This window comes from Thalia democratica, chromosome 6, assembly GCF_965202585.1.
Source record: "Thalia democratica chromosome 6, ktThaDemo2.hap1.1, whole genome shotgun sequence".
Classification (NCBI taxonomy): Eukaryota; Metazoa; Chordata; class Thaliacea; order Salpida; family Salpidae; genus Thalia; species Thalia democratica.
In genome coordinates, this window is record NC_139170.1 from 49375633 (window position 1) to 49402168 (window position 26536).

A 26536-nucleotide genomic window follows, 5' to 3' on the forward strand; every position below is an offset into this window, starting at 1 on the left:
AAGGTTTAAAATGCTAACAAATAAGCATAGGTGTAAAACATATTAAAACCAGTTTAACTAGGTTAGATAGTAATTGTCTCTAAAATAGTAAATATATGGATAAACTAATATTTTGATTTTTTAGTAATTTTTTTGATTAGAATAGTTTATTGTGTTAAAAATTCAAAAATCTATAAAAATTTATTAGGTTTTAGTAAAACAATAAAATTGTATAACTAAATATTTTATTTAAACAAAAATAAAAATAATATACATAAATGTATTTCATTAAAAGTGAAGAGTTCTGTGTAATTGTAATAATTGTATCAACTAACTAAACTTTTTTTAAAGTCTATTGTTTTATTTTTCAATTCAAACTTTCTCCTCATGAATTAACAGTAGCTAAAAATTTTTTTTCTACAAAATTTTTCTGTTTATGGTCAAATATAATATAATTAGATATAAATTAAAATGAAACCAATAAAATACGATGAACTTTGAAATATTTACTAAAGTTCATATATTTATATTAACCCTCAAAAACAGTATTTGCACATAAAATAAAATAAACAACATATTTCACAGGAAAAATAGTATGCGACGCACCCAACAATGTTTTGCACAAGTTTCAAAATTTAGTTAAAATACAAAAATAAAACAAACGACATTACTAGTTATTCAATTTCCGGTTAGAAAAACCTGACGTTGTCAAACTATTAACAAAACAGTAAACTGGCTAACATTTCACAGTCAACACAAACAATAATATAATCTCTAGCTTGCAAAAACTTTTATACAAATTATTTTGTTCCAGGTAAAGTAGTGTGCGAGGCACCGAACAACGTGTTGCACAAGTTCCAAGGGAACCTGCACTTGAGCGAACAAGCGAGCTTGCCAGTTGACAACCAGAACGTGTTGTTGAGGGGGTGCACCATCAGAAACGTCGATTACTTGTACGGGCTCGTCATATTTGCTGGGCCCGATACCAAGCTGATGCAGAACACTGGTTTGTTTTTTGTTGATTAAAACACGTATATATAACAATTTTGTAAAGAGATGGTACAAATTTTATTATAACTACATTAAAGTATGTATGTCTTATCTTACAACTTGTTATATAGGTTGAATAAAAAAGCTTATGATACCATTAGAGTTTATTTGGTTTATTTAACATTTTTCGATTAAACAAAACAAATATTTTAATAGTTAATATAACCATCGATCCATCGAAGTTAAACTTTAATATGTTTATCTTTTTTTTAAAGACATTACAACATGCATTTTTTTAAAATTCAATTGAAGCACTTCTGTTTGATGGGGTCTAATAGAGTAACACAATTTTGTCTGATTTTATACATATCAAAAAAAAAGTAGTGCCTATTTTTGGTTTAGGTTGTTTTAAAACTATTTACAGAACAACATTTTTATATTCACAAAATACTTGAATATTCAAAACTTATAATTCAAGTTTTTCTGCTCACAAATTTAAGTTGTTAAATTATTCATAGTAGTTTTTATAATATATTTTTAAGTTTTTTATTTATTTAATGGCAGCTTAACGTATTTTTTTTTAATTTACTTAAATAAACTGTTTGATTTGGTTGTAAATGTTATCTGATATGTATATGAGTTAAATTACAATAAAGCATGCGGATTTAATTAGTACTATTGTAACTTAACTAGCTTATAATCTAGAAGTGTTCGTTATCAGTTTTAATTGAATAATTCTTTCACAGTATTAACATTAGTTGTTATTTAAACTATTAACCTACTTAAGTTACTGATTAGTTACGAAATAAATTTCAATTAATGTATGTGTTTTGATTGATAAAAAAAATATCTCTGCTTTTTTGTTAGGAATTTCATAGAAAACTTAAACTTTTCATATTCTAAAATAGTAGAATTTTATTGTGTATGTTTAGTTTACACTTTTCTTTACTCTTTTATATAGTTTAAATTAGAAGCTTGATAGTTTATACGATATTTTTTTATTTCTTGTATAAACTAAATCACTAAACATTAAAAAATTAGCATCAAAATATGTGATATTTAAGGAATATTTTCAGTCATAATACCTTGTACCAATTTGAAAAAAAAAATTGCTGCTTTATATACAAAATAACATTAATACTTATAGTAAATGAAACTAAAACATGACAATACTAGTTAATCAAAATAAAACACTTGTTTTAAATACTTGTAAAGTCATGTGCTTTTTTTCAATTAACTATATTTTGTCTGAACAGTAATAAGAGTAAAGAAAAATTAGCACATTTAGTAAGTGAGTATAAAGTTAATGTAATTTTTTTAAAGTAATGTATAAATTTAACAAAATATAAGGATAAATTTAAAATAAAGCAGCATGTATAGTTCGTTATATATTAGTCAAGTTAAAAATAAAATAGCAAAAGTTGCATGATAGTAATTACCTTAAAATTAGTTTCTCCAAAACCCAATTTAATTGTTTCAAAGACTAAAAAACTAAGACATAATTTAAAAATGTGTCAATAAAACAACTTTGAAATTTAAAACAATCTGTTAGAATTAAAAGTTGCATAAGAGTAATTATACGAAAACTATTTTCTCCAAAACTCAATTTAACTGATTCAAACATTTAGAATATCACTAGTTTAAAGGTTAACACAATGTTTAAAAAAATGTCCATCAAACACAAATAAAGCAAAAATAAAATTCAAAACAATCTGTTTTAATTAGACTGCAGACTGTACCATATGTGACAATTGCATTAAATCAAATTGAAAACAACATTTAAATTCCATATGCTTCAGTTGTTTAATGTGATGTTGGTATAAATCTTTTTTCAATGAAAAATTTTTGTAAAATTTTTAGGTCTTTCAATATATACACATAGTTAACACTAGGTTTGCTTATAAATACTTTATATAAATCATGTAAAATGCTATTTTTATTAATCTAACATACTGTAGCATACGCGACAATTGCTTCAAATTATATTGAAAATGCACAGTAGTGTTAAATTCCACATGTTTCAATTGCTTCAGTTGTTTAGTCTGCAAGCTGATAGGTTTCCCGCAAACTAATTGCCAGAAACTTGTTTTTCTTCTCTTAATTGAGTTGAATTAAATGCGTGTGAATTTAACAATTTGGCAATAAATAAATTTGTTCGAATGAGAAATACGCTTGAGTTAAAATGATCGTTTAAAAGTTTTTTTTATTTGACATTAAAAATACATATTTTAAGCATAAAACCTGAAGCACAAAACTTACACTGTTTTTAGAATTTATACTTTGTATTATAAAAAAAAATGTACAATTTTAGAAATTCAATGTTGTTGTGAATTCAATTACCAAAACATCTATAAGTGGTTCCATTAAAATAACTAAAGTAGTATGTTACATATGTGTAATTTAAGCGAAGCTAAATAAGTTTTGCAAAATTTAAAAGACCCATACGCAACAATAAACATTACTTTATTCTACAAAATTTAACATACATCATATCATTCGTTCAATTGACTTGTAATTGACAATATTGACCTGACATTTAAGCAAGTTTCAGTTTTTATTCCTAACAATGGCAACTTGACCTCAGCATTTAACACATGCACATTGTTGAGTTAAATTAAAGGTTGTTGTGTATAGAAGTTATTTTTCATCAGATTTTTATTTTTTTAGGTGCCACTAAAGTCAAGAGAACAAAGATTGACAAGCTTCTGAACGATTTCGTTGTGATTGTAAGTTTGATTTTAATATTTCTTTTCTAAATTGATTATTTAAAACAGATGTTATTTTTATGTCTTTGTTTACTTATTTTTGACCTAAATCTTTAAGTCTTAAATCGAACACCTGTAGTTCTGACTTGTATACATAAGAAAACAAGTTTAATTTACTAGTTATGAAACCATATTTTCTTTAAACTTTTTCTTGGCGATTTTTTATTATGAAAAATTCCAAAAAATAAATGAAGTTGATTTTGATGTATTATCTAACAGTTATTAAAAAATGTAAATCTAATCATTTTTATACCATGTTTTTAAAACAATTTTGAACTTACCCAAAACAAAACATAGAAAAAGAAACTGGGATTAATTTTAAAGATATAAACTTAACTTTCTCGTAGGGCGCACACACAAACTTATTGATTTTTAATATGCGTCGTAGTATCTGCATACTACTAAATAATAATAAAAATAACCAAACCAGTATGCAAATTTTACCTGACAAAAAACTTTTCTTGTTTACTTTTTATACTGAGTTTAAAACTAAAAAACATAAAACATTTAAATCACAGATAATTTAATTTGAATATAGTCTTTCCTAATAATAAGCTAACCATTTTCAAAATATGATTTCAGCATTTATAAAGATTCATGTCGTTAGTTAAATATAAACAACGAGTTTTTAAATTTGAATTATCAATTACATTAAACAGTTGCACCTAAAAGAGTTATCAAAATTAAATGCTTGTTTTTTATTACCTCTTTCTTTGATTAAGTTTCTTGTATATATATAAAAATATTATTACAGATATTTCTTTTGCTGGTGATTCTATCGTTGGTGGCGGCAGTCGCAAACGTGACCTGGGAATCTATGAATGGAAGCGTTAGTTTTATTTATTATTTTCTTGTTTATATAATACTAAATTTATTATTGTTTCTTTTGATTTCATTTTTGTAGTTTTACTATTACATTATTTTTATTTTCATTCTTGCTTTTTTAGTATTAATTTTATATACTCTATTAGTAGAGTTCTTAGTTTAATTTTTTTTAGTGTTTAGTATTTTAAGTAGAATTTGAAAAGTATGAAATATTAAGTAAATTTTTGTCTTTTATTTGTCTACTCAGTTTTGAGCTTCAACTTCAAAGGAATTTTCCTTAACAATTCCGTATAAAATTGTTTTATATAATCGGATTACAAAAACGCAAAAGTAGTAATATATATAACTTTTAAATTCGGCTTTAAAGTATTATGAGGTCCATTATATTAGACGTTAACTATTTGAAAAAAAAAACTTTTTATTATAAACTATTAAAACAAAAAGTTAGGATTCAGATCAGTTATTATTATAGATTATTATTTTTTTTACTAGTAACTAGTCACAACAGATATTTATTAAATGTTTTTTATTTCCAAGTTAAAAATCAAGGTGTACATGTGTGTTATCAGGTGCGCTCGTATATTAATAGATCATACCGTGACGTGTTTAATTACACGCTTTGAATTGAAACCTCTGGCTAAATTTTATTTAACAATACATGTAGAACATTAAAGTTCTACATGGGTTGAATTAGCGTGTAAAATCTTAACTTTTTGTTTAATATGTGTACGTATTGATTTACAAAAACTTTAACATTTTAGATAATATTCTTGTTACATTTGTTTTGTTGCTAAAATTTTAAAACTTTGAAGTTAATAGTAAAAGCAAACACTGTTTACAATAGACAATAAAACCTCTGTCAAAAAAATAAAAAGTGTAAACAAAATAATGTTTTCATAAAAAACAAGGGTAAAATCTATTTTTAGGTCATTACATTTTTAAAGCATGCAAACAGGTTTAATTTAAATGGTTCCGTCAAATGTAGATAAATTTAAAAAAGATTACATCAGTTTGCGCTTTATATAAATAATTTATATATTCGTCATAATTTTGAGTTTATTCTGTCAAATGAAAGGTATTATATGAACAAAAATAATTTTTTTAAGATGCTTTTATATAAAAATAAAAACTTTTATCATATACTTGAAGTTTGTTGTATAATGAATTTTTAATCGTCAATAGAGTTAAGTTAGTTTGCGCTTTATATAAATAATTTATATATCCGTCATAATTTTGAGTTTATCCTGTCAAAAGAAAAGTATTATCTGAACGAAAATAAGTTTTTCTAAGATGCTTTTATATAACAATAAAATTTTATCAATGTTTTAGCTCTTTATGAACTAGAAGTTTGTTGTATTATATTGAGTTAAATAGTCAAATTAAATAGTTATTTTTGTGTTATAACATGGTAGAACACTCAAGTTCATGATTAAAAAACAAATCAAAATATAAAAATATCTTCCTTATTGCTAACTTACAAAATTTAACTAAATTAAAAACAGTTCCAAAATTTTTTCACACTGTTTTTTCTAACAAAAAAAAAAACAAGTACTCAAAATAAAACAAAAACAGAATAAAAAACTCAAAACATGAAGTTATAATTAACTAATTTAAACTTGTCTAATTTATCAACAGATTTTCTCAGGACTCATCCTGCTTGACAACGACGAGTCCACCCTGTGGAAGGGGTTCAAGATGTTCTTCTCTTACGTCATAATCCTCAACACGGTGGTGCCCATATCGCTGTACGTCAGCATTGAGTTCATCAGGCTGGGTCAGTCCTACTTCATCAACCAGGACATGCACATGTACTATGAGAAGAAGGGCATACCTGCCAAAGCGAGGACTACTACATTGAATGAGGTCTGTTTAGTCTTAGTAAAATAAAATGTTAGTTTTTTTATTATTTAGTAAACTTGGTAATAAGTTTAATACCTGCGAAAGCGAGGACTACTACATTGAATGAGGTCTGTTTAGTCTTAGTAAAATAAAATGTTAGTTTTTTTATTATTTAGTAAACTTGGTAATAAGTTTAATACCTGCCAAAGCGAGGACTACCACATTGAATGAGGTTTATTTTATGAAATATTAGTTTCATAATTATTTAGTAAACTTGGTAATAAGTTAGATACTTGTTGAAACAAGAACTACCACATTTATATGAGGTTCATTTAGTTAGTGGGTATTTAGGTTTACTACATTTAAACAACGGATAGGGGGCAATAGTAATCTTTGGTTTTGAATGAGAGTTTTATAGAGTTGCTTTTTGGCTGTTATTAAACGATAGTTAGGGCTACATTTCCTATTTTAAAAAACTTGCTTTTGCCTGTTAAAGCTTATTTCCAGAAGCCTTAATGTACCTTAATAGTCAATGAATTGGTGTTTGCAGAATATTTTATCGTAGTAATTAAAGCTATCAAATAAAAACTCTTTTCAATATTTGTGTAATCAAAAGTTTTACAAATACTTCGGGTTTTATAATTAAAGATAATAACTAAACTGGAAATTCAGAACGTTAATTGATTAACTTTCGTAGTTTAGTATTAGTTTATCCTATTAGATTAGTTTTACTGACTAATGATTAAAATAAGGGAACCTAAAACGACTTGTTTTAGCAATTGTTTTTAATGTTTTGTTTTTTTAGATTTATTTTGGTTGCTCACTTACTTCTTATCTTTACTACCATAATTGTTTATTTTTTTATTGATTTTTACGATCATTTTACGAATATAGAACACACTTGAAAATAAAAAAAATTATATTGGCAGTTGTTGAAAGCCGGTGTCAAGAAAGTTTTTGTTTTTACTTTATAAACAAAAAAAAATTAAGTTGTTAATTTTTAAAAGATTATTATAAAATGTTGCGAATAAGGTCAAAGTTATAAATAAATGTACACAGTTTCAATTAATTAAAAGTATGTGTATCTTTATTACGGGTAAACTTTTATTCGACCGTTTATATTATACTGTGTACTTTATTGTTAGTCATATCTCCTGTAAAAAGATAGCTGAACATCAAAATTAAGACATAGTTTAAGAAAAGTAAAATAAGCTATTTTTTAAATTTACAGCATAGAGTTAAAATTAGATAGCAGCTCATAAAAAGCACCCAGAAAATAGCTATGTGGAAAGTTTGTATTACTCACTTGACATAGATTGCTGCTAATTATAGCTACACTTTTCGATAACTGGTTTATGTTAGTTGTCGTGCACGCAGACTTACTATGACGTAATAAACACAGAACTTCAGACTTGATTTCGTTCCACTAAAAGGTTTAGAGTTAAAATTATTCTGCAGATTTAAATCTTTTGTTTGCAAAAGCAAAAGTGTTTTCTCGCCTTATTAGTCTCAACTGCTTGTCGTGAAAACAACTTCTAATTATTCAGATTATCAGACAGGTTTAAATGCAGTGCATGATTATCTCCAAGAATTCACTCAAAAATTTAAAAAATAACCAGAGAAAAAAAGCGTTTTATATATACATTTTGTAGACATTGAAAAGTTCACAGAAAAGTGAAATAAATGTAGAGAATTTAGTTATGTGAAAATTAGTTTTAAATGACCTGCATTAGTAGAATTAGATTAAATTATTATTTTTTAAATAGTTTTAAATTAAATAAACTATAAAACTTTTGTAGATTTTCAAACAACAAGTAAACTTGTGCATTGAGTTTAAGAAAAAAACAAAAACAACGCTTGTTTTAAGTAATTTGATGTTCAAATTTATCACAGTATTATAACCTAAAGTTCCTTATTTAAAAAAGCAGTTCAAAGAAGTCTGTCATTGTAATTAAGCCTGAACTATTTTTGACCCAAACAATAGTTTTGTGAACTTTTGCATGCAAACCAATCGGTACTTCCCGCAAATTCTCCCACACACTTTCAACAAAGCGCTGAAGGCTCTATTGCTCACATGAATTCAAATTGCCTACAAAAGTTATCTGAGCCGCTGGAATTTAAATTGAATTTTTTATACTACAAGTGCGTTTTTCCCAGTATGGATATTTAAATTGGTGCCGTTTAAAAAGATTTTGGTTTTTAATGTGAGCCAAAGTTTTGCTTTAAGCGACATTTTTGAGTTAATGTAACATTTTAATCAGACTAATAATTTAAAATGAGGTATTTTAAATCTTGTTGGTTAGAGTGTATGAGATTTTACAAAGTAGTATATCATTTGAAGCTACAATGAAAATAGTTTGTATATTAGATATTAAGGTTTATATACTTTGATCGTCTTACTTTTTAAACTTGTTCAAACTAAAAGTTTACTTTTTTTTTCTTTTGTGCAACTAAAAAGATTAATTTTATTACTCTTGCTTAATGCTAATTATAATTAATTCTTAGTAACTAACATTTTCAATTTATACGACTATAGAGAAAATAAAATATAAATGTCACAATGCTGTTACTAACTACTGTCATTGTTATTTAATCAAGTTAAGTTTACTTTCTTCTGAAGGCGGTTTTTGAAGGAAAAATAAAATGAGCGTTGTTTGAAATATTATTTTCATGTTATTTTTATTATAAAGTTAACAATAAAGAGCCATATATTAAAAGAAAACTAGTTTTAGTGGAAGTAATTTATTTAACTGTAAATATTACAGCTGCTTTTTGAGTTTCTCATATTATTATATTACTTTTTCTTGTTATATTATATCTTGTTATATATTTTCTTGATCAAGTTGATATATATGTTTATTTTTGATAGACCATCATATACCCAGTTTAATTCATTGAATTGAAACCTCGATAAAACAATCAATTTTTTTCTAGGAATCAGGCCATGTAAATGCATACAATTATACTTGCTGTAATTAGACTTAAAGTTATTAAACTTCTCAAAATTTTAAATATATATTTAACTAAACTATACTAACTATTCTAATAATTAAATTGAGATTAAACGACATCTGAATATGCATAAGAACAAACAATTAAATTTCTAAATACATCACAGAAACTAGTTGGAAGATTAATTGATAAATATTGAAAACAGGAACTGTGCCAGGCACAGTTCATATATATAACGCAGAACATAATATAAGTTATTATTTATCATTTAATCATTTATTTACTTAAGAAAAACTGTTTACACTGGAACTGGGGCAAGAGCAATATGTTCACAGTGATAAAACAAGAACATAGAATATAATTTGTAGTTGTGCAATAATTTAATTATTAAATAAACATTCATCAAGAACTAGGCTAGGTTCAGTATGTGTTCAGCTACAAAAAGAAATACTCACCCAGAAAATAGTGATAATAGTTATTAGGCAATTAATATTATTTATTATAATAATTCTTACAGGAACTAGGCCAGGTGCAATATGTATTCAGCGACAAGACAGGAACGTTGACTCAGAACATAATGGTGTTCCTCAGGTGTTCGATCGACGGTGTTCCTTACGGAGACCCTTACGATGTTCACGAACAACTAGTTCCCCAAGAAGAAGTTGAGGTATTTTATTGTTTTTTTTTTAATATTTTTTTTCATTTAGGATGTTGACGAAAAATTAGCACCATAGGAAGATGTTAAGGTATAAAATAAGTTGAATATTAAGGTATTTAATATTCAACTATTTATATTATATATATTTGATATATTATATTTTTGAAATGACTATTGTTTCAACAGCCTTAAAATTTTTATTTTCTTAACAAAATGTTTCATTAGTATTTCAAGGACAAGTTTATTCAATTATAATTTATGTGTAGATATTTTTAAAAGTTTTTAAGTAAGTTTAATTTTTTTTACCCTTTGGAATTTATAATTTAATTTGTCATTGTTTAGAATTTTGCTATAATAAATATATTTTTTATTTTAAGACCTGAAAACTAAAATTTTTCTTGTATTTAAACTATAATTGTCAATTCTTATAACTGACACGTGCAAAAGTAATTGCGGAAGGAGGAAAAAAATTATTTCTGTATTTAATTTAATAATTTTAACTTAAAAATAACTTTTACTGTGCTTTGTAATGACTTTTAAAATGTTTTAAGTATGTTATTATATTATAATGGTTGTAAATTTTCTAAACAATCATAAATAAAAACCGACAAAATAATTATATTTTATTTCTTCATTTCAGCGTTAATTAGATACAAGTTTACCAACCAATTTGTATTAACCAATCACAAACTTTAAAACTTTTTGTCTACCAATCACTTTCACTTATTTATTTCAACCAATCGCTTTTACTTATTTAATTTATTTCAACCAATGGCAGAACGCGGTTGAGGTCGATTTCAGCGGCAACTGCTTCCACGAGCCCAACTTCAGTTTCTATGACAACCGGCTGCTGAGGGAGGCTAATAGGGGCAACCACAAGGTGGCGGAATTTTTCAGGTTGCTCGCCCTCTGCCACACCGTCATGCCCGATGAAGACGACAGTGGTCAGTTTTTTTATTTTTTGTAAATTTTTAAATTTAATTACATATAAATTAAGATATATAATAGTGTATTAGACTATTTAATAAGAATTGTTTAAATATAATAAATATACAGTTGGTATTTAACTAAGTATTTTATATTTGGATTTTAATTAAATTGCACAAATAATTAGCTTAGGTACTTAATAGTTAACTGTTTTTTGAGTATGCATAACTTTCTTATAAAATAAACTAACAAATTTAAGCGTTTTTATAAGCTTAATTAGTAATTGAAAAATTTTATACAGAATACATGAAAAAATTAAAATTATTTAAGTATAACCTAAAACAGTAATAAAAACACAAAATAAATATAACTTGTTTTTTTTTTTGATAAGTTGATAACAAGTTAAATTACTTGCTTCAAATTTTTAGTTTAAAAAACTAGCATAATTTGTGTGAAAGTTTGAAAATTTTAATATTTATTTCTGTAATTTATGATAACGTCAGTAGTTATCAAATAAACATGAAAGAAGTTTCAACTTCCTGTTATATGTATTCTCCCCATGTGTTTCGTAATTTCTCTTTTTTGTGAGCGATATTTCATAAAGATGTTTATATTGATAACAAAGCTACTGACATAAGCATCAGTTAAATTCGGCTTTCGTATGAACATATTTGAGAAAAAGTACGGTTTAACAAAGAACTTTTTTAAACCTAAACTTTGCGAAGGAAAGTATTTAAAATAATAAGTATAAGAAGTTTAATACTCTTAAGTTTTTTTGTACACCCTTTGAATCTAACAAGTTACTACTGTAACTCTAACCTAAAAACGTTTTAAGAAGTTTTCAAGAATACTTTAGGATAAAAGATATTGGATTTAATATAAAGTTTTTACATTTATTTAAGCTTATAATGTCTTGAATTCATATAAAATTAAAGTTTTTCCCTGTAAAAAATTGGTTTTCTAGAAAGCCGCGTAGAACTAAATATAATTTTTGTTGCATTAAGTTATAACCTCAGCTTAATTTCTTGTTCAGATTTTTAAAGCACCTCTTTTACAAAACCTTAAATTTTATTTTAACTTTCAACCTAGTATTAAACCCTTATTAACCTATGTTTATTAAAATTTAATTTTTCATTATTGGTGCTAGAACTTACCATGAGTTTTATTTTAGCAAGTCTGTGTTTTATCACAGTGTTTTTTTTTTGAAAAATAGCAAGTTTTTTATTCACCAAGTATTATATTCCTCACAGGTAAACTAGTTATTTTAACCAGTAACATCAGATTTCGTAACGCTTGTAGAGTTGATATAGTATTATTTATAGAATTTTGTAAATTTAGTCAATTTTGTAAACTTATGTTTCTTAATGATTTTTTTCAAGTAATCTTAAGTTTAAAATTAGATGATTATAAAGTTGTTTTATTAAAAAAATGTCTATCTTATTGTTTTAACATGCACAAAACTACAATCATTTAGACATAGTTTGCTTTTTAATATTTTTTTACTGAACAAAGTATAATTTCTCACAAGCACAATGTATTATAATGTATCTTTTGTTTTATATATTTGAATATTTGATAAAACAAAATGATAACTAAATATTTATCACAGGTAACCTAGTATACCAAGCGCAATCGCCCGACGAAGCAGCTCTAGTGTCGGCAGCTAGAAACTTCTGTTTTGTGTTCAAAGACAGGCAGATGAAAGACCATCTGTACATTACCGTCATTGAGAACGGTTCGTTTAGAGTTATACAATTATATTTCATGAAGGTTTCTTAGGTTTTTGGTCAAAAGTTAGTATGTATGTAAAAATATTAATTTAAAACTTCTATTTTCGTTAACCACTTTCTAATAATGTTATAGAGAACTGCAGTATTATGTCATCATAATTTTGATTTAGCTTTAAGAAGAAAAACAAAAAATAGTTAGATATTTAGTTTAACATTTTCTTACTATAATGGTAAGTTCATAAAGTAGTAATCTGCCAAGGTAATAACATTTTAACTGTTTCCAGTCTATTAGTTTTCACTTAGTGTAACTACAACTAATTACTTTACAACTTTCGCACGGTCTGTAAGCTAGTTACAACCTTGTATTTTCTTAAAACAATTCTATAATACAAACCTATTTCATTATTGCTACATTTATTACATTACCACTGTGTTTTTAAGCATTTTAATTTCGTGTTATTTCAAGCATAAAATATCACTCGAATGTGAACTTTACGTTTAAACTAATAAATGATTAGTTATAAAAAAAAATTATAAAACAACTAAATACAACTAAATTTAGATAAATACAGGTTTAGAGCTTAAAATAAAAGCTGGTTTGAAATGAACACTTGTTAGTGTTCGGCAATAACAACATAAAAGTATTATTTAGCTAAATTATATCAACTTTGTAGGTCTAAAATGCAAATACAAGGTTCTTCACATTCTTGATTTTGACAATGTTCGTAAAAGGATGAGTGTCATAGTCGAAAACGAAGAAGGTGATAATATTTTTATATTTAAAATGTTTAACTTTATCTATGATTTAAATTTGTTACATGAATAATTTTATAAGTTTAATTTAATTGAGCATTCTATATTATAGAACTGGATTTATTTACTCTAAAGATAAGTAAATTTTTAATAAATTTTAGAAACACACGTATTTAAGTTGTTATTCAATAGTTTTTTTTATAATGATAATACAAAAATACAGGTTTATAGGTGAAATAAAAACATATTATACCATAAAAGGTTAAATTACATTATTTATCATAACAGGTGAAATAACATTGTACTGCAAAGGAGCAGATTCAATGATATATGAAAGATTGAAGTCGGATGAGAATGATCATGAAAGTTATGTCAGAAACTCAACAACTCAACATTTAGATGTTTGTTTTGTTAAATATTAAGTTGAAGCCTATTAAGTATTTTAAATAAAATATATTAGTTTACAGGAAAACAAGTTAGGGACAGCACTACTCAAATTTAAGTGTTTGTTTTATTAAATTAAAACAAAAAGTAGTTTTAAAACCATTTTATTTATGCTAAAAGTTAGATAAGGTTGTTTAGTAGTTGTTTACTTAATTTTGTTTATTATGTTGTTATATATCTTAAAACACTTCAGAAACCCACTCAACATTTAGATGTTTGTTATTTTATAATAAATTAATATGTTTTAGTTAATTTGTTCACGTTAGGAACAGCACTAATCAAAGTTTAAATTTTTGTATAAGTAGTTTTAAAACAATTTTATGTGTGCTAAAAGTTAGTCAAGGTTGTTTAGTAGTTGTTTACTCAATTTTGTTTATTATGTTGTTATGTATCTCGATGTTTTTTATTTTATTTATAAATTCTGTAGTTTAAAACCATTTGATTTAAGCAATTATTTTGACAAAGTTATTTAATAGTCAGTTTATTATATTTATGAATATGTTACTTGAAATGATCATAAAAAACATGTTAGAAGCAACACGAGTCAACATTAAGATGTTCGTTTTATTATTAATTTAGAAATTGTCATTTAATTGAGCTTGTTTATCTGGTTAATCAGTAAAATATTGTCTTTATGTATTTTAACATTTGTAACAAAGAGTTTAAAGTTTTTTCTGAAAAACAAAGCTAAGTTATAATATTGACTTTTTATTTTGATGAATTTTATTTTTTTAAACATTTAAAAGTATGTGTTTTTAAATTTGACCACACCAAAGCTAAGTGTTTAAAAATAAACTTATACCTAACATCATAATTATTTTTATTATTTTTCAGGCTTTCGCACGAGAAGGGTTGAGAACACTGGTGGTTGCTAAGAAACCGCTCACTAGAGAAGAATTTACAAGTTTGTTTTAATTAATAATTCAGTATGATATAATATTTTGATTCATATATCTGTAGAAATTTTTGAAGTAGTTTTTTACAAATTTCAAAAAATGTAATTCAGTAAAATTTGAAGACAGCTTTGTCAATATACAACAATTTCAAACTTTGTATTAAATGTAGGTTAGGCGATGTAAGATGTTTGCTTATATTATAATAAAATAGTTATGCGAAAGGTTGAGTTATAAATGTATTTTTTTTCCAATTTAATATAAGAACATGAAATTTCAAATCTCTAGAGAACAAATCAAATACTGATGAATGAATAGTCATGCTTTTTTATTACTACGTCTGTGTAACAAAAGCTTTTCTCTTAAGTCAATACTTATTTATTATATTAATACTTAAAAATAAAAATAACTCAAAGTAACTTTTGAAATACAAGAATAGTTTTCAAATAATTTTTTTAAAGTTAAACTATAAAAATAAGTATGTAAGAAATAATATTTTAAGTTTAATGACTTAAATTCAATTATAAATTACTAGAAGCATAAGTAAAACAGTGATCGACTTTATTTTATACATAGTTAGCTTTTTTATGATTTATCGAGCACTGTAATACGAAACATATATGATATCAGATGTGTTAAATGAACTTTAAAATAGCTTCTATTGAAATGTCTCTATTGAAGATGTTATTGATTGAGCCAATTTTTTATTGGGTGCCGATATTAATAAGATTTGCATCAGCAGTTATAAACTATTTTTATTGTTACTACTCACTAAAATATGCCTGCAAAGTTATTACTGGTTTTATGGTTATGCCTTTGGTAACTTAAAGTTTTTTCTCTTAAATTAAATAGATTATTATTTTATAGAATTAAATCTGTAAAAAATACAGGAACAAAGTCTTGATATTTTTTTTATATATATCATATTATGTTTGATATATGTTTTATTATACTAACAAAAGGAAACATAAGTTGTATTAAAGTTTGTTCCTTTAGCAGTTTCACTGTATATATTCTGTTTTAGTATTTTTATGATGTATGTATAAAGTTCCTTTAAAGGGTATTATGAAAAGAAATGCATGCAAATTATATTTTTTTTGGCTTATATCTTATTTATTATCATAAATGATTGATATTATGGTACAATAAAATCATTATATTTATGAGTCTGTACAAAGTTGAAACTTTTACAGTATGACTTACTTAGCTAAAAAATACAATTATGAATAATTGTATTATTTTTGCACAGAGATAATCTGATTAAATAATTATCTCGATAGTGAACTTTGCTTGAATAAAGGTTAACGAAGATTATAGTATATACATTGATTAACTTTTGTCAAATAGTGACACTTATTAGTTAGCTAATTAAAAAAAAATAAATTCGAAGTTATTTATAAGCTTTTAACTAGCTGTTTTAATACGTTACACTGTGAGCTAATAATAAAATTTAACTTTTTGTATTATATGAAACATATTCTCGTTAGTGTAGTAACGAAATAGCGGTCTTTCATTCGTGAGTATTTGATTTACTCTCAAGAGATACAAAACTTTTGTCAATACTGATTTATTATTTATATTTGTTTTAATTTGGAAACGGCTCAAACATGTTGTTTGAATACCAAGTTTTACATTTAGAAGTAAACTTGTGTATAATAAAAGCAACACACAAGTTTATAAAAAAGTTAAATATAGTTTCGTTTAATAAAATTTTAATGTCTTTTATTTGTTTGTTATATAAAATGTAGTTTTCGATGACCCATAGTGATTAATTATATTTGTTATGTTATTTGGATGATTTGTGCATAAATTATGTTTAAATAAAAATGCTCGTTTTGATACCAAGTTAAACATTTAAACTAAATTTATAGATATAAAGAATAATTTTCCAAAATCAGTTAACAGAAAACATTTAATATTTAAAAACAAATAGTTTTTTTATTATTTTTCATTCAAATATGACACTCGAAGACACCATTAAAACTAATTAAAAAACTCTTTGCATAAGCTACATTTACTAGCAGTTTTATTTTATAAGCATGTTTCACCACAGCATTTTCAAACTTTTACACAAGTATTGTTCATGTCAATTTTTAGTTGTTTACGTATCAATATTGATTTACACATGCAAATACAAATCGTTTCAAAAAAATCAAAATATGCTTATTAAGAATATATTTCACCACACAGCATTTTATTATAAAAATAAGATCAACATGTATAGTATTGGTAATTCATAAAAACTATATAAAAAGCTGTATTTTCACACTAGAATTATTAAAATAATAATTAAGATTATATTTAACCGTACAGCATGGAAGAAGTCGCTGGATGAGGCGAACGCGTCGCTGGCAAACAGGGAAGAAAAAGTTGCCGATGTTTACGAAGAAATTGAGAAAGATCTGCAGTTGATCGGTGCCACCGCCATTGAGGATAAACTTCAGGTGAGTTGTTGATGTTTTAATTGTAAAAAAAAACATTTAAATCGCTTTTGATTTTTTTGTACACTTCCAGTATAAAGTATAAGCTTTCTGCTAAAATTTTAACAGACTGGGTAATTATATACTTTAATTTTTACTTGCCTATTTGGTAAACAATTACCAAATTTATTTTTGTTTTTTACAGTTAACAGTAAAACTTTCAAAAATTGAAGTAATGTCGTTAAAACTCGTTCTATTACACACAAACGACTTTTGATCTACACGTAATTTTAACTTTCTCATTTACTTTCAGAGGAAAGTGCATTTTAAAACATCCAACACTAAACTGCAGTACTAGTTCATTTTTGGCGCCTTTTTATAACAAAACATTTTTTATCCGCAGGATGGCGTACCGGAGACGATAAAGAATTTAACGAAAGCGAATATAAAGATTTGGGTGTTGACGGGGGACAAACAGGAAACAGCCATTAATATTGGTTATTCTTGTAACATGCTTACCGAAGACATGAAACACGTGTTCCTTATTTCCGGCGATTCCATTGAACAGGTTAATTTGATAAACATTATTGTTATATGTTATTTATTTAATTTATATAATATATTTTTATGAAATACGTGTTCCTTATATCCGGTGATTCCATCGATCGGGTAGTTGTTTGTTTATTGTAATAATTTTTCTAGTTTAAAAGTGTTTTCGTTGGTGATTTTTTTAAGGTGCTAATATTGTTTATTTATAAGTTATAATGGATTGTTTTTATTGTAGTTAATAAGTATTTAAACTACCTTTTTAAGAGAATATTTCTCGAATTATTATACATCAAACTACTCAATTAAAATTTTATTAAATAGCTTGTAATGTAATATACATTCAAATAGGTAATTAGGAGCTAATTGATAACTAAACATTTCAACACTTCTTTTAGTTTAAGCATTAAATAATAAGTGTCATAATTTCACAAAAGTTAATTAATGAATATATTATAATCCTTATTAACCTTTATTATAACAAAGTTCAGTTTTGAAATAAGTTTTAAACTTAGTTGTGTTTAACTCTGTCCAAACGAAACCGTAATTTAATTAATTGTAAATTTATTTTTGGTTCAATTTCTCATAGTTTTAACTTTGTATAAATTAAAAAAGCTGTCCTTTTAACTTTTGCTTATGCTCCAAACTTCTTAAGTTTTTCAAACTAGTTATGAGCTTTTACTAATTTTTCTATTAACGTTTATAAGGCTTTTTTAAAGTTTTCATACTTGAAGTTGGATAAAAAACGATAAACTAGTTTTGTAAATATTTCAGTTTTATAAAAAAATCACACATATGTTGAAGTCAAACAACAGAGTGTTTAAAAATTTAATTAAACTTATTTGATAGGTTGAAGGTGAATTGGACGATGCAATCAGAACGATCAAACAAGTTACCAACGGAAACAATCTTGAAAGTGTGGTTGGTGCAAGTTTTGTTGTTTATAACTTTATAATATTGGCAACTTGAAAGTATCTTATTATTTTATGTTTTGTAAAATTTGGTTAAGTTGTTTTACACTTTATGAAGTTTTAATAAAAAAAATTGAAATATTCTAAGAAGGTATCTGAATCAATGTTTCTTTTATATAAGTATGTTTTATATGTTAAGCTTTAGTTTTGTTAATGTTTAAAAAATTAATTTCTATGTCTTTTATTTATGGCTTAACCAACAATAGAGCTCAAAAACAATGTTTTTAAATAAAACTTCATCATTCAATACCTCTTAGAAATGTGTGTCAACAGATGTGTGTAAATCAGCCTTTGTTTTACATAATAAATTTATAAATTTAAAATAAACTTCAATAACAGCACTGCGTGTCAACGAAATCTCAGCAATCGAGGAGCGATTCGGATCCCTCAACTTCCAACTTCACCAACTCGGAGCAAGACGACTCCGGTGAAAGATACGGGCTTGTCATCAATGGGAACAGTTTGGTTGGTTTTATTCAGTATCTACATTATTAATTACCATTATAATTACTACATAATTCTTTGTAAAATGTTATTTTTTTGATCTTATTACTCAATAGTTTGTTTGGCTTGTCATCAACGGAACAGTTTGGTTGGTTTTTAATTAATACTTACAAGTTTGTTGGAGTTACTAAAAAAAACAAAAAAATAATGTTTGAAAATTATTTCGATCTTTATATAGCTTTATAGATTTATATTTTAGAAAATGTTCTTTTTTATTCTTTGAAAAATGTAATTTTTTTTTACCTAATTGCTCAATAGTTTGTTTTTATAAGCATTTGATGCTATTCTTCTTTTTTTACGGGTCGGAGTCACATTTACACTTTTGATGGGACACTTTTGCATGAAGGGTCATTTTTTCACGAATTGACAGTTTTGCACGGGTATAAAATTTGTTTCAGCTAATTCGAGCTAACTCTTTTCTTTCTAAACACTGACCTTAGCCCTGACTCTAACTGTAAGATTGATTCTAAACTTGACTCTAACCTTGTGCAAAAGTTACTGCGTGCATAATTGACTACTTGTACAAAAATGTTAATCTGTGTAAAAGTGACTGTTCGTGCAAAACAAACCCATTCCCATTTTTTACAACGGAACTTTATTTAATTGAAAAATTTTACAAATTAAATTAAAAGTAGTTAAAATATTTTCTAACCAGTACAAGAGGAATAAAACTTTATATTCCTTACTTTCTTTTTTTTCAGTCTTATACAACTTATAAATTTTTTTAAAGTAGATAATTAAAACAATCAGGAATACGCATTGGACGATACTTTAAACGACAAATTCCTGGAACTTGCGACTCAGTGCAAGGGAATAATATGCTGCAGAGTGACTCCCCTGCAGAAAGCTAAAGTTGTCACGTTGGTCAAAAATAAGAGGAACGCGATAACACTGGCTATCGGGGATGGCGCTAACGATGTTTCCATGATTAAAGGTTTTTAAGTGTTTTTTGTACTTAATTTTATAGTTGAGTTGTAAAAAATAATTTAAAGCATAATAGGAAGATGAGTTGGAATTATTTCTTTATTTTTTATTTTAGCCGCACGCATAGGAGGACGAATAAATTTTTATTGTTTTTGTTATTTATTTTAGCTGCACACATAAGAGTGACATTAATTACTAATACTTTATTATTATTTTTAGTACTTTATTATTTTAAGTGCACGTATAGGAGTTTGAATTATTTTTTGATACTCTTGATATTTATTATTATTTTAGCTGCACATATAGGAGTAGGAATAAGTGGTGAAGAGGGAACCCAAGCTGTTCTATCTTCTGACTATTCTTTTGGACAGTTCAGGTGTGTAAAAATATAATGATTACTTTATACATTACTCTCTTAAGTTTGTACTTTTAACATAAAGCTGTATAGTTAATTTTTATTATATAATACAGATTGTTCATACATTTATGTTTAAGTTGAATAAGCTTCAAAAAAAAATTTTATAACAGACTATATACAGTGTTGCCACTTTACCTGGAATCCTGTAAAACCTGAAATTTTGAACAAAAATCACTAAAAAACTTGGAATTTTAACAACATTCACATGTTTAGTAGTAAAATTTCGATTTGGTTCAAAACTTCTATCATATAAATAAAAAATTTTTGTCATCATCAAAAATTATTTTATTAAAAAACAAATTTAAATTAGTTATACAGTATCCTTTCAATGTTTTTATACTATTTAACACAGTTTCTTACCTTAAACTAAACTTTAAACTAAAAGTAGACCCAAAAATGGGTACTTTTAAAAACCTGGTAGAAATTTGGAAAACCCGGAAAAACCTTGGAAAAAACGAGTGGCAACCCTGTATATAGTTATATATTACTGCTATATAGTTGTAACCTTAAATGAGATATTTCAACTTTGATAGCCTTTATGTTTACTAAAAATTATGAACCAGTTCAGGTTTCTTAAATTGACTCAATTAGGAAAACAACAAAATTAACAACTTCCTCTACAAATCACAAATAGTGAATTTCTCTCATAATTTTAAATACTAGCTGTATGTTTCTTATTTTTCAATTCCCTCTACTTCATTAAGTAGAAACATTTATGTTTTAACCATCATATTACAAACAGATACTTGGAGAGGTTGTTGTTAGTGCACGGTAGATGGTCATACATGAGAATATGCAAATTCCTGCACTACTTCTTCTACAAGAACTTCGCGTTCACACTCATTCACCTGTGGTACGGGTTCTTCTGTGGATTCACTGCTCAGGTTTGAACTGTTTTATACATGTAGATATATCATTTTGTTTAAAAATAATTAAATTTTACTGTAAAAATTAAGTTTCTTACGAACACTCTGCATACAATTCATAGTTTTTGACATGCTACAGCATATTATAGCAATTTTTTAGAAAAAAGTTTAAGAGTTAAAAAATGATAAAATAATTATTCAGCCGCCAGCATATTGACTTGCTACAAAGTGTTCTAAATTGATACATATAAAAAAATAACAAAAAATAATTATCAAGTATTGATTCTAAACAGTCAGCATACGATTCGTGGTTTGTAACTTGCTACAACATATTCTAAACTAATATAGAATAAATAAATTATCAATAAAAAAAGATAACATTAATAACAGTCAGCAATATTTTATAGTTAAATTGATAATAATTAATAATTAAATATTTCAAACAGTCAGCATACGATTCGTGGTTCGTAACTTGCTACAACATATTCTACACTTCGCAACCCATATTGTGGCTGGCAGTTTTGGAGCAAGACCTGAATCCTGAGTTCTGCGTCAGGTTTCCCAAGCTGTACCACGTCGGACAGATAGACAAGCTGTTCAACACCAAAATATTTCTGTGGGAGTGAGTAGTTTTGATTTAGAAGTTGGCATGATTTAATGTGTTATTTGTAAGCTCTGTATCTCCGGAGGTTAAGTTGTTTTTTTGATGTTGTTAATGTATTAACTACTCATAAGTTGATTCTAAATATGTACATAAAATGTTTTGGTAAACATATTGTTTAAGCTTCATAACATACCTTTAATAATATTAATATTTTTTTATCATACTTTTGTTAATATTGCGATTTTTCATGTTATACTTCTATAAATATTAATGTTTTTCATTACATACTTTCGTTAATATTAATAACATTCACTGTACAGCTTACTACGTGGAGTGGCAACCTCGTTCACAATATTCTTCATCACATACGGGTTTTACCACACTGGCGCGGTAACTTACGATGGTCTGGACAGAATGGACTATCAGACTTTGGCGCAAACACTAGCTGCCAGTCTGATCATCATCGTCAACTTGCAAGTGAGTATAGTTGATAAACATTGATAATTTTGAAATTTAAATACATAACAGATTGTAAAACACTCTCCCAAGTTTTAAACTATCACAGAAAAACTCGGGAGAGTGTTTTATATATCTGTTATGCAATTAAATAAATCAGCTAATAATGTTTGAAATTTTGAAATTATCATATGCTACATTAGCTATATGTTACTTAGTTAGTTACTTTAACAGTATAACTTAGTTTCTTGAATTTGTTATGCTAAAAGCTAAAACATTGTGTATTATTTATCTACCTTAATATTACTCTAAAATTAATAAACTGTTGTTAACATAAACACTTACAACTCTTTTATTTTATGGGATTCGAAAACTTGTTATCATAAATAAATTAACTATATGTATGCATTCTTTTTATTTAAAAGAATTTTGAAAATTGTACAATTATGCACTAGGTGGCGCTAGAGACGGGGTTCTGGACGTTTTTGAACGCGTTCTTCACCTTCGGAAGCATCGGAGTGTTCTTCATATTCTCTTATGCTTTCTACAGTCCCGGCTTGTTTCTCTTCAGTCCATCCTCATTCGGTTTCGTTGGTTAGTATGTCCGTTACATTTGCTTGTTGCAGTGTTTCTTAAAGAGAACGATATTGACTCTTATTAAAGACTTTGGCTATCAGGTTGTAATAGCTAGTAAAGGGGTAAAATAATGTGTTGCTATTTAGTAAAGGAATAATATCTGAAATGGGGTGTAATTATTTTTAAATATATGCTGAATAGGTGATTATGTAAATAAGTTTGGAAAAACATTATTTATTGTTTGTTGTAGATATTATGAATTATTATAAGTGGATCTTTATAACTTCTTAAGAAAAATTAAAGTTTCCTTAAAATAGTTTTCAGGTTAAAAATGTAGCCAGGTTTTTACCTATTTTCTTATTTAGAATTATAATATAATATACTTCAATAAATTGACAAACTTGGCTTTATTTTATATATAAGATAAATCTGTGTAAACGTTGTATCTAAAAATATCTCTAATTTAATACAATGTTTTATTTAAACTAGTTCTACGTTATGTATAATAACCTTCAAACAATAATACAAACACATAATATAATAAACAGGGACTGCTGAGTCGAGTTACACTTTCCCAACCTTGTGGTTGTGTATATTCTGCACCGTTGTTGTGTGCCTTCTTCCCTCAATACTCACCAACTACCTGCAGAAAATATACAGACCCTCCTACGCCGATGAAGTTTGTTTGATAGTTGTTATATATTTTTAATACAAGAAACAAGTAATGTTCGTATTGTTCACTAAAGTTTCAACGTTTAACACGTTACATCAGAACATTATGTAGAATATTTAAAACATGTAGTGTGTAAAAATTAATTTTGAAATAACACTACTTTTAATGGTATGTCGTTGTTACCTTTTAAAGAGCAGTTTTTGATAAGCTTAAATAAAACGTTAGAGATAATAGTTTTTTTAATTACACTAAAGTTATCAATGATATTTTATTATTGCTTAAACAATTCAGATGTAATTCATCGAACTTTGAGCAATTTATTAATGTGATCAAAAGAAACATCAACATTATTCTTTAAGCATATAAACATATCAATCTCAGGTGTTAGTCATCCAATTATGTGAGAGGCTATTGCACATTAAGCAATATAGCATTTAATTGTAAATTCATACCTTATATCATCACTCAAAAATAATACTAAAAAATCTCAGGTGTTAGTCATCCAGCTATGTGAGAGGAAGCACAGGAAGCAAGCTCGCAACAAGAACTTCGTGCAGAAGGTGACAAGCAGGATCCACCACATCTACCTGCAGCAGCGACCCAAACTGAGGCTGAACTTCAAGCCGCCCACCTTCAAATCAACCGGGTACGCGTTCAGCCACGAATCGGGATTCGGTAACCTCATACTGTCAGGTTCGTTTTAAATATTGTAAATATATGTTTGTTGGTATTGGTACTTGTAAGGCAGAGTTTTATCAAAGAAAAAAAAAATCCTAGTCATTTTAAAGCTGGCTCAAGAGATTTCTTTGAATTTAAAACAAAAATTTAATAAAAAAAAAACATTGAAACTTTAGAAAAACATGAGATTGAAATAAAACGTTTAATTGAAAGCAAATACATTTATATATAAAAATAATATTTAAAAAAGTACATAAATGTAGAAACTTAAAAACAAAATTGTTCTAATAAAATTGTCTATTTAAAAAAAGTATATAAAAATTCAATTTAATTTTTCAGGGAGGATGAGAAGCGGTAGGCGGAAGCAGAAAAAATCCCCTAAAAATTCCCCGGTTCAGGAAGTCTTAGGGGGCGAATCTGATCTGAAGGTCGTTCCCGTTTCCATGACGACCACCACCACGGCCCTCCAGCGGTGCCTCCCCGTCGCCACCGTGGTGGCGTCATCGAGGGAAGACCAACTGAGGGAATTCCCCTCGAACGACGATCTGTGATGTGAGGAGAAAGTTGAAAAAGTTGCAAGTTTTGTTCGCGGGGGTTTTTAGGGTAAAATATTTGAGGGTTGAGAGTGATTAAGATTTTAAGTTATTTTTTTATATTTTTTATCTCTTGCACACGAAACAGTCCACAAGTTTTGCCTCGTTTTTATCACCGTTGAATTACACAAAAAAAATCTAAATTAATTTACCAATAACATGTTTGCGCTTATATAACAACTTGATGATTAACACAGAAAAACCAGCTTTCACGTAGATTTTGCACTATTGTGCCTACACATTGTTGAGGTACGTTTTCCCCCTCCGAAATATGCAAAGTTTTCTTGGAATTGTCTTCTTTTTGTTTTGCCTTCTTCTCTTTGTTTCAATTATGTTTTTTTTTTCTACAAATTAGGTTTCAATGAGTTATTTTAACATGGCTTTTTTTACATCAATTTCAAGTTTGAGCACATTGCATTCGACCGTCTAAATCGAAATATATTGCTTGAATTTTACACAAAACCAAAAAATAGTTTTTGATTTTAGATAGATTTTATTTTATTTTTATTAAGTATAAATGTGCAAATGAGTAAAACGTCCTGACAAGTAATACACAATTTCATAAAACATTACACAAACAATTGAAAAATGAAAAATTAACAGTTTTTTCTCGTACACACGTGACTTAACTTTCAACCAACCAGAGTGCTTCATTTTTATTTTGGAGCTTTTTGATTGGTTGTCGTCTTGCCGTCCAACGCTTCAGTATGACATCATAATACTCCTTGTTATGACATCATGATACACTGCTTTCTATGTTTATATTGTACTCTTTTGATGTCGTAGGCAAGCACTATTCTTTTTTATTTTCTTTCGAAGACAAAATAATGACTTTGCATTGTGTTTTGATTTTTTTTTTTGATAATGTGAAACTAAAATTTGGTAAACTTAATTATGTGCCTTTCTTAATGATCTGTTTTTATGCATTTGATATCTTAGTTAAATCTTAATATTTTTTATATTTAATATAATACTTCTTTATTTATTTCCTTTCCGAAAATTTTTTAAACTTTGTAATAAAAATTATTAAAATATGAAGTTGTAATTTGTGCATAAAGCTTATATAAATATAGAAACAGTTTTATAACTTGTTATCAAGATATTAAATGTTTATGGCTGTAAGCTCTAAACCAGGGGTCGGCAGCCTAATGTAATTTCCTTAGAAAAAATTGCTCGCCGGCCGTATTATTTAGATAAAAACCTTTGAGGGCCGCATTTATTCAAAAAAACTTGAAGTAATCAGTAGAAAAATATTATTTAAGATTAAAAATACAATAAATTAAGCAATATTAGAGCACTATTAACGAGAATTTATTGAATTAAGAGCCTAACTGTAAGTTTTTATTACAAAAATATAATTTTTGTTGTCTTTTAAATGTATATTTTTGGCTGAAAAGGAGCTCGCGGGCCTTTGTTTTCGACTTTGAGGGCTGCAGGCCGTAATTTGCCGACCCCTGCTCTAACGAATATTATTTGTACAAATATATTTTTACAAATTACTAGTTAGACCTACTAATAGATTCGAGTTCTTAACTTAAACGACTGTTTTGTT

General features: G+C 26.5%; 1 protein-coding gene across 1 annotated transcript in view; it reads left to right on the plus strand.

Annotated features, from left to right (window-relative positions):
* The window catches only part of LOC145839538 (putative phospholipid-transporting ATPase IM), a 37324-nt gene extending 12075 nt beyond the window's left edge, over positions 1-25249 (plus strand). The window contains exons 9-31 of the mRNA XM_082947137.1: positions 794-985; positions 3637-3695; positions 4489-4563; positions 6195-6422; positions 9868-10017; positions 10787-10952; positions 12545-12670; positions 13340-13426; positions 13707-13819; positions 14697-14766; positions 17069-17199; positions 17579-17743; positions 18571-18642; positions 19032-19157; positions 19947-20130; positions 20415-20496; positions 21281-21422; positions 21851-22026; positions 22329-22485; positions 22920-23058; positions 23589-23719; positions 24205-24406; positions 24731-25249. Of these exons, the coding sequence (XP_082803263.1) occupies positions 794-985; positions 3637-3695; positions 4489-4563; positions 6195-6422; positions 9868-10017; positions 10787-10952; positions 12545-12670; positions 13340-13426; positions 13707-13819; positions 14697-14766; positions 17069-17199; positions 17579-17743; positions 18571-18642; positions 19032-19157; positions 19947-20130; positions 20415-20496; positions 21281-21422; positions 21851-22026; positions 22329-22485; positions 22920-23058; positions 23589-23719; positions 24205-24406; positions 24731-24942 (3185 nt within the window). The 3' untranslated portion in view covers positions 24943-25249. The remainder of the gene's footprint in view (positions 1-793; positions 986-3636; positions 3696-4488; positions 4564-6194; positions 6423-9867; positions 10018-10786; positions 10953-12544; positions 12671-13339; positions 13427-13706; positions 13820-14696; positions 14767-17068; positions 17200-17578; positions 17744-18570; positions 18643-19031; positions 19158-19946; positions 20131-20414; positions 20497-21280; positions 21423-21850; positions 22027-22328; positions 22486-22919; positions 23059-23588; positions 23720-24204; positions 24407-24730) is intronic.
* The last annotated feature ends 1287 nt before the right edge of the window (positions 25250-26536 follow it).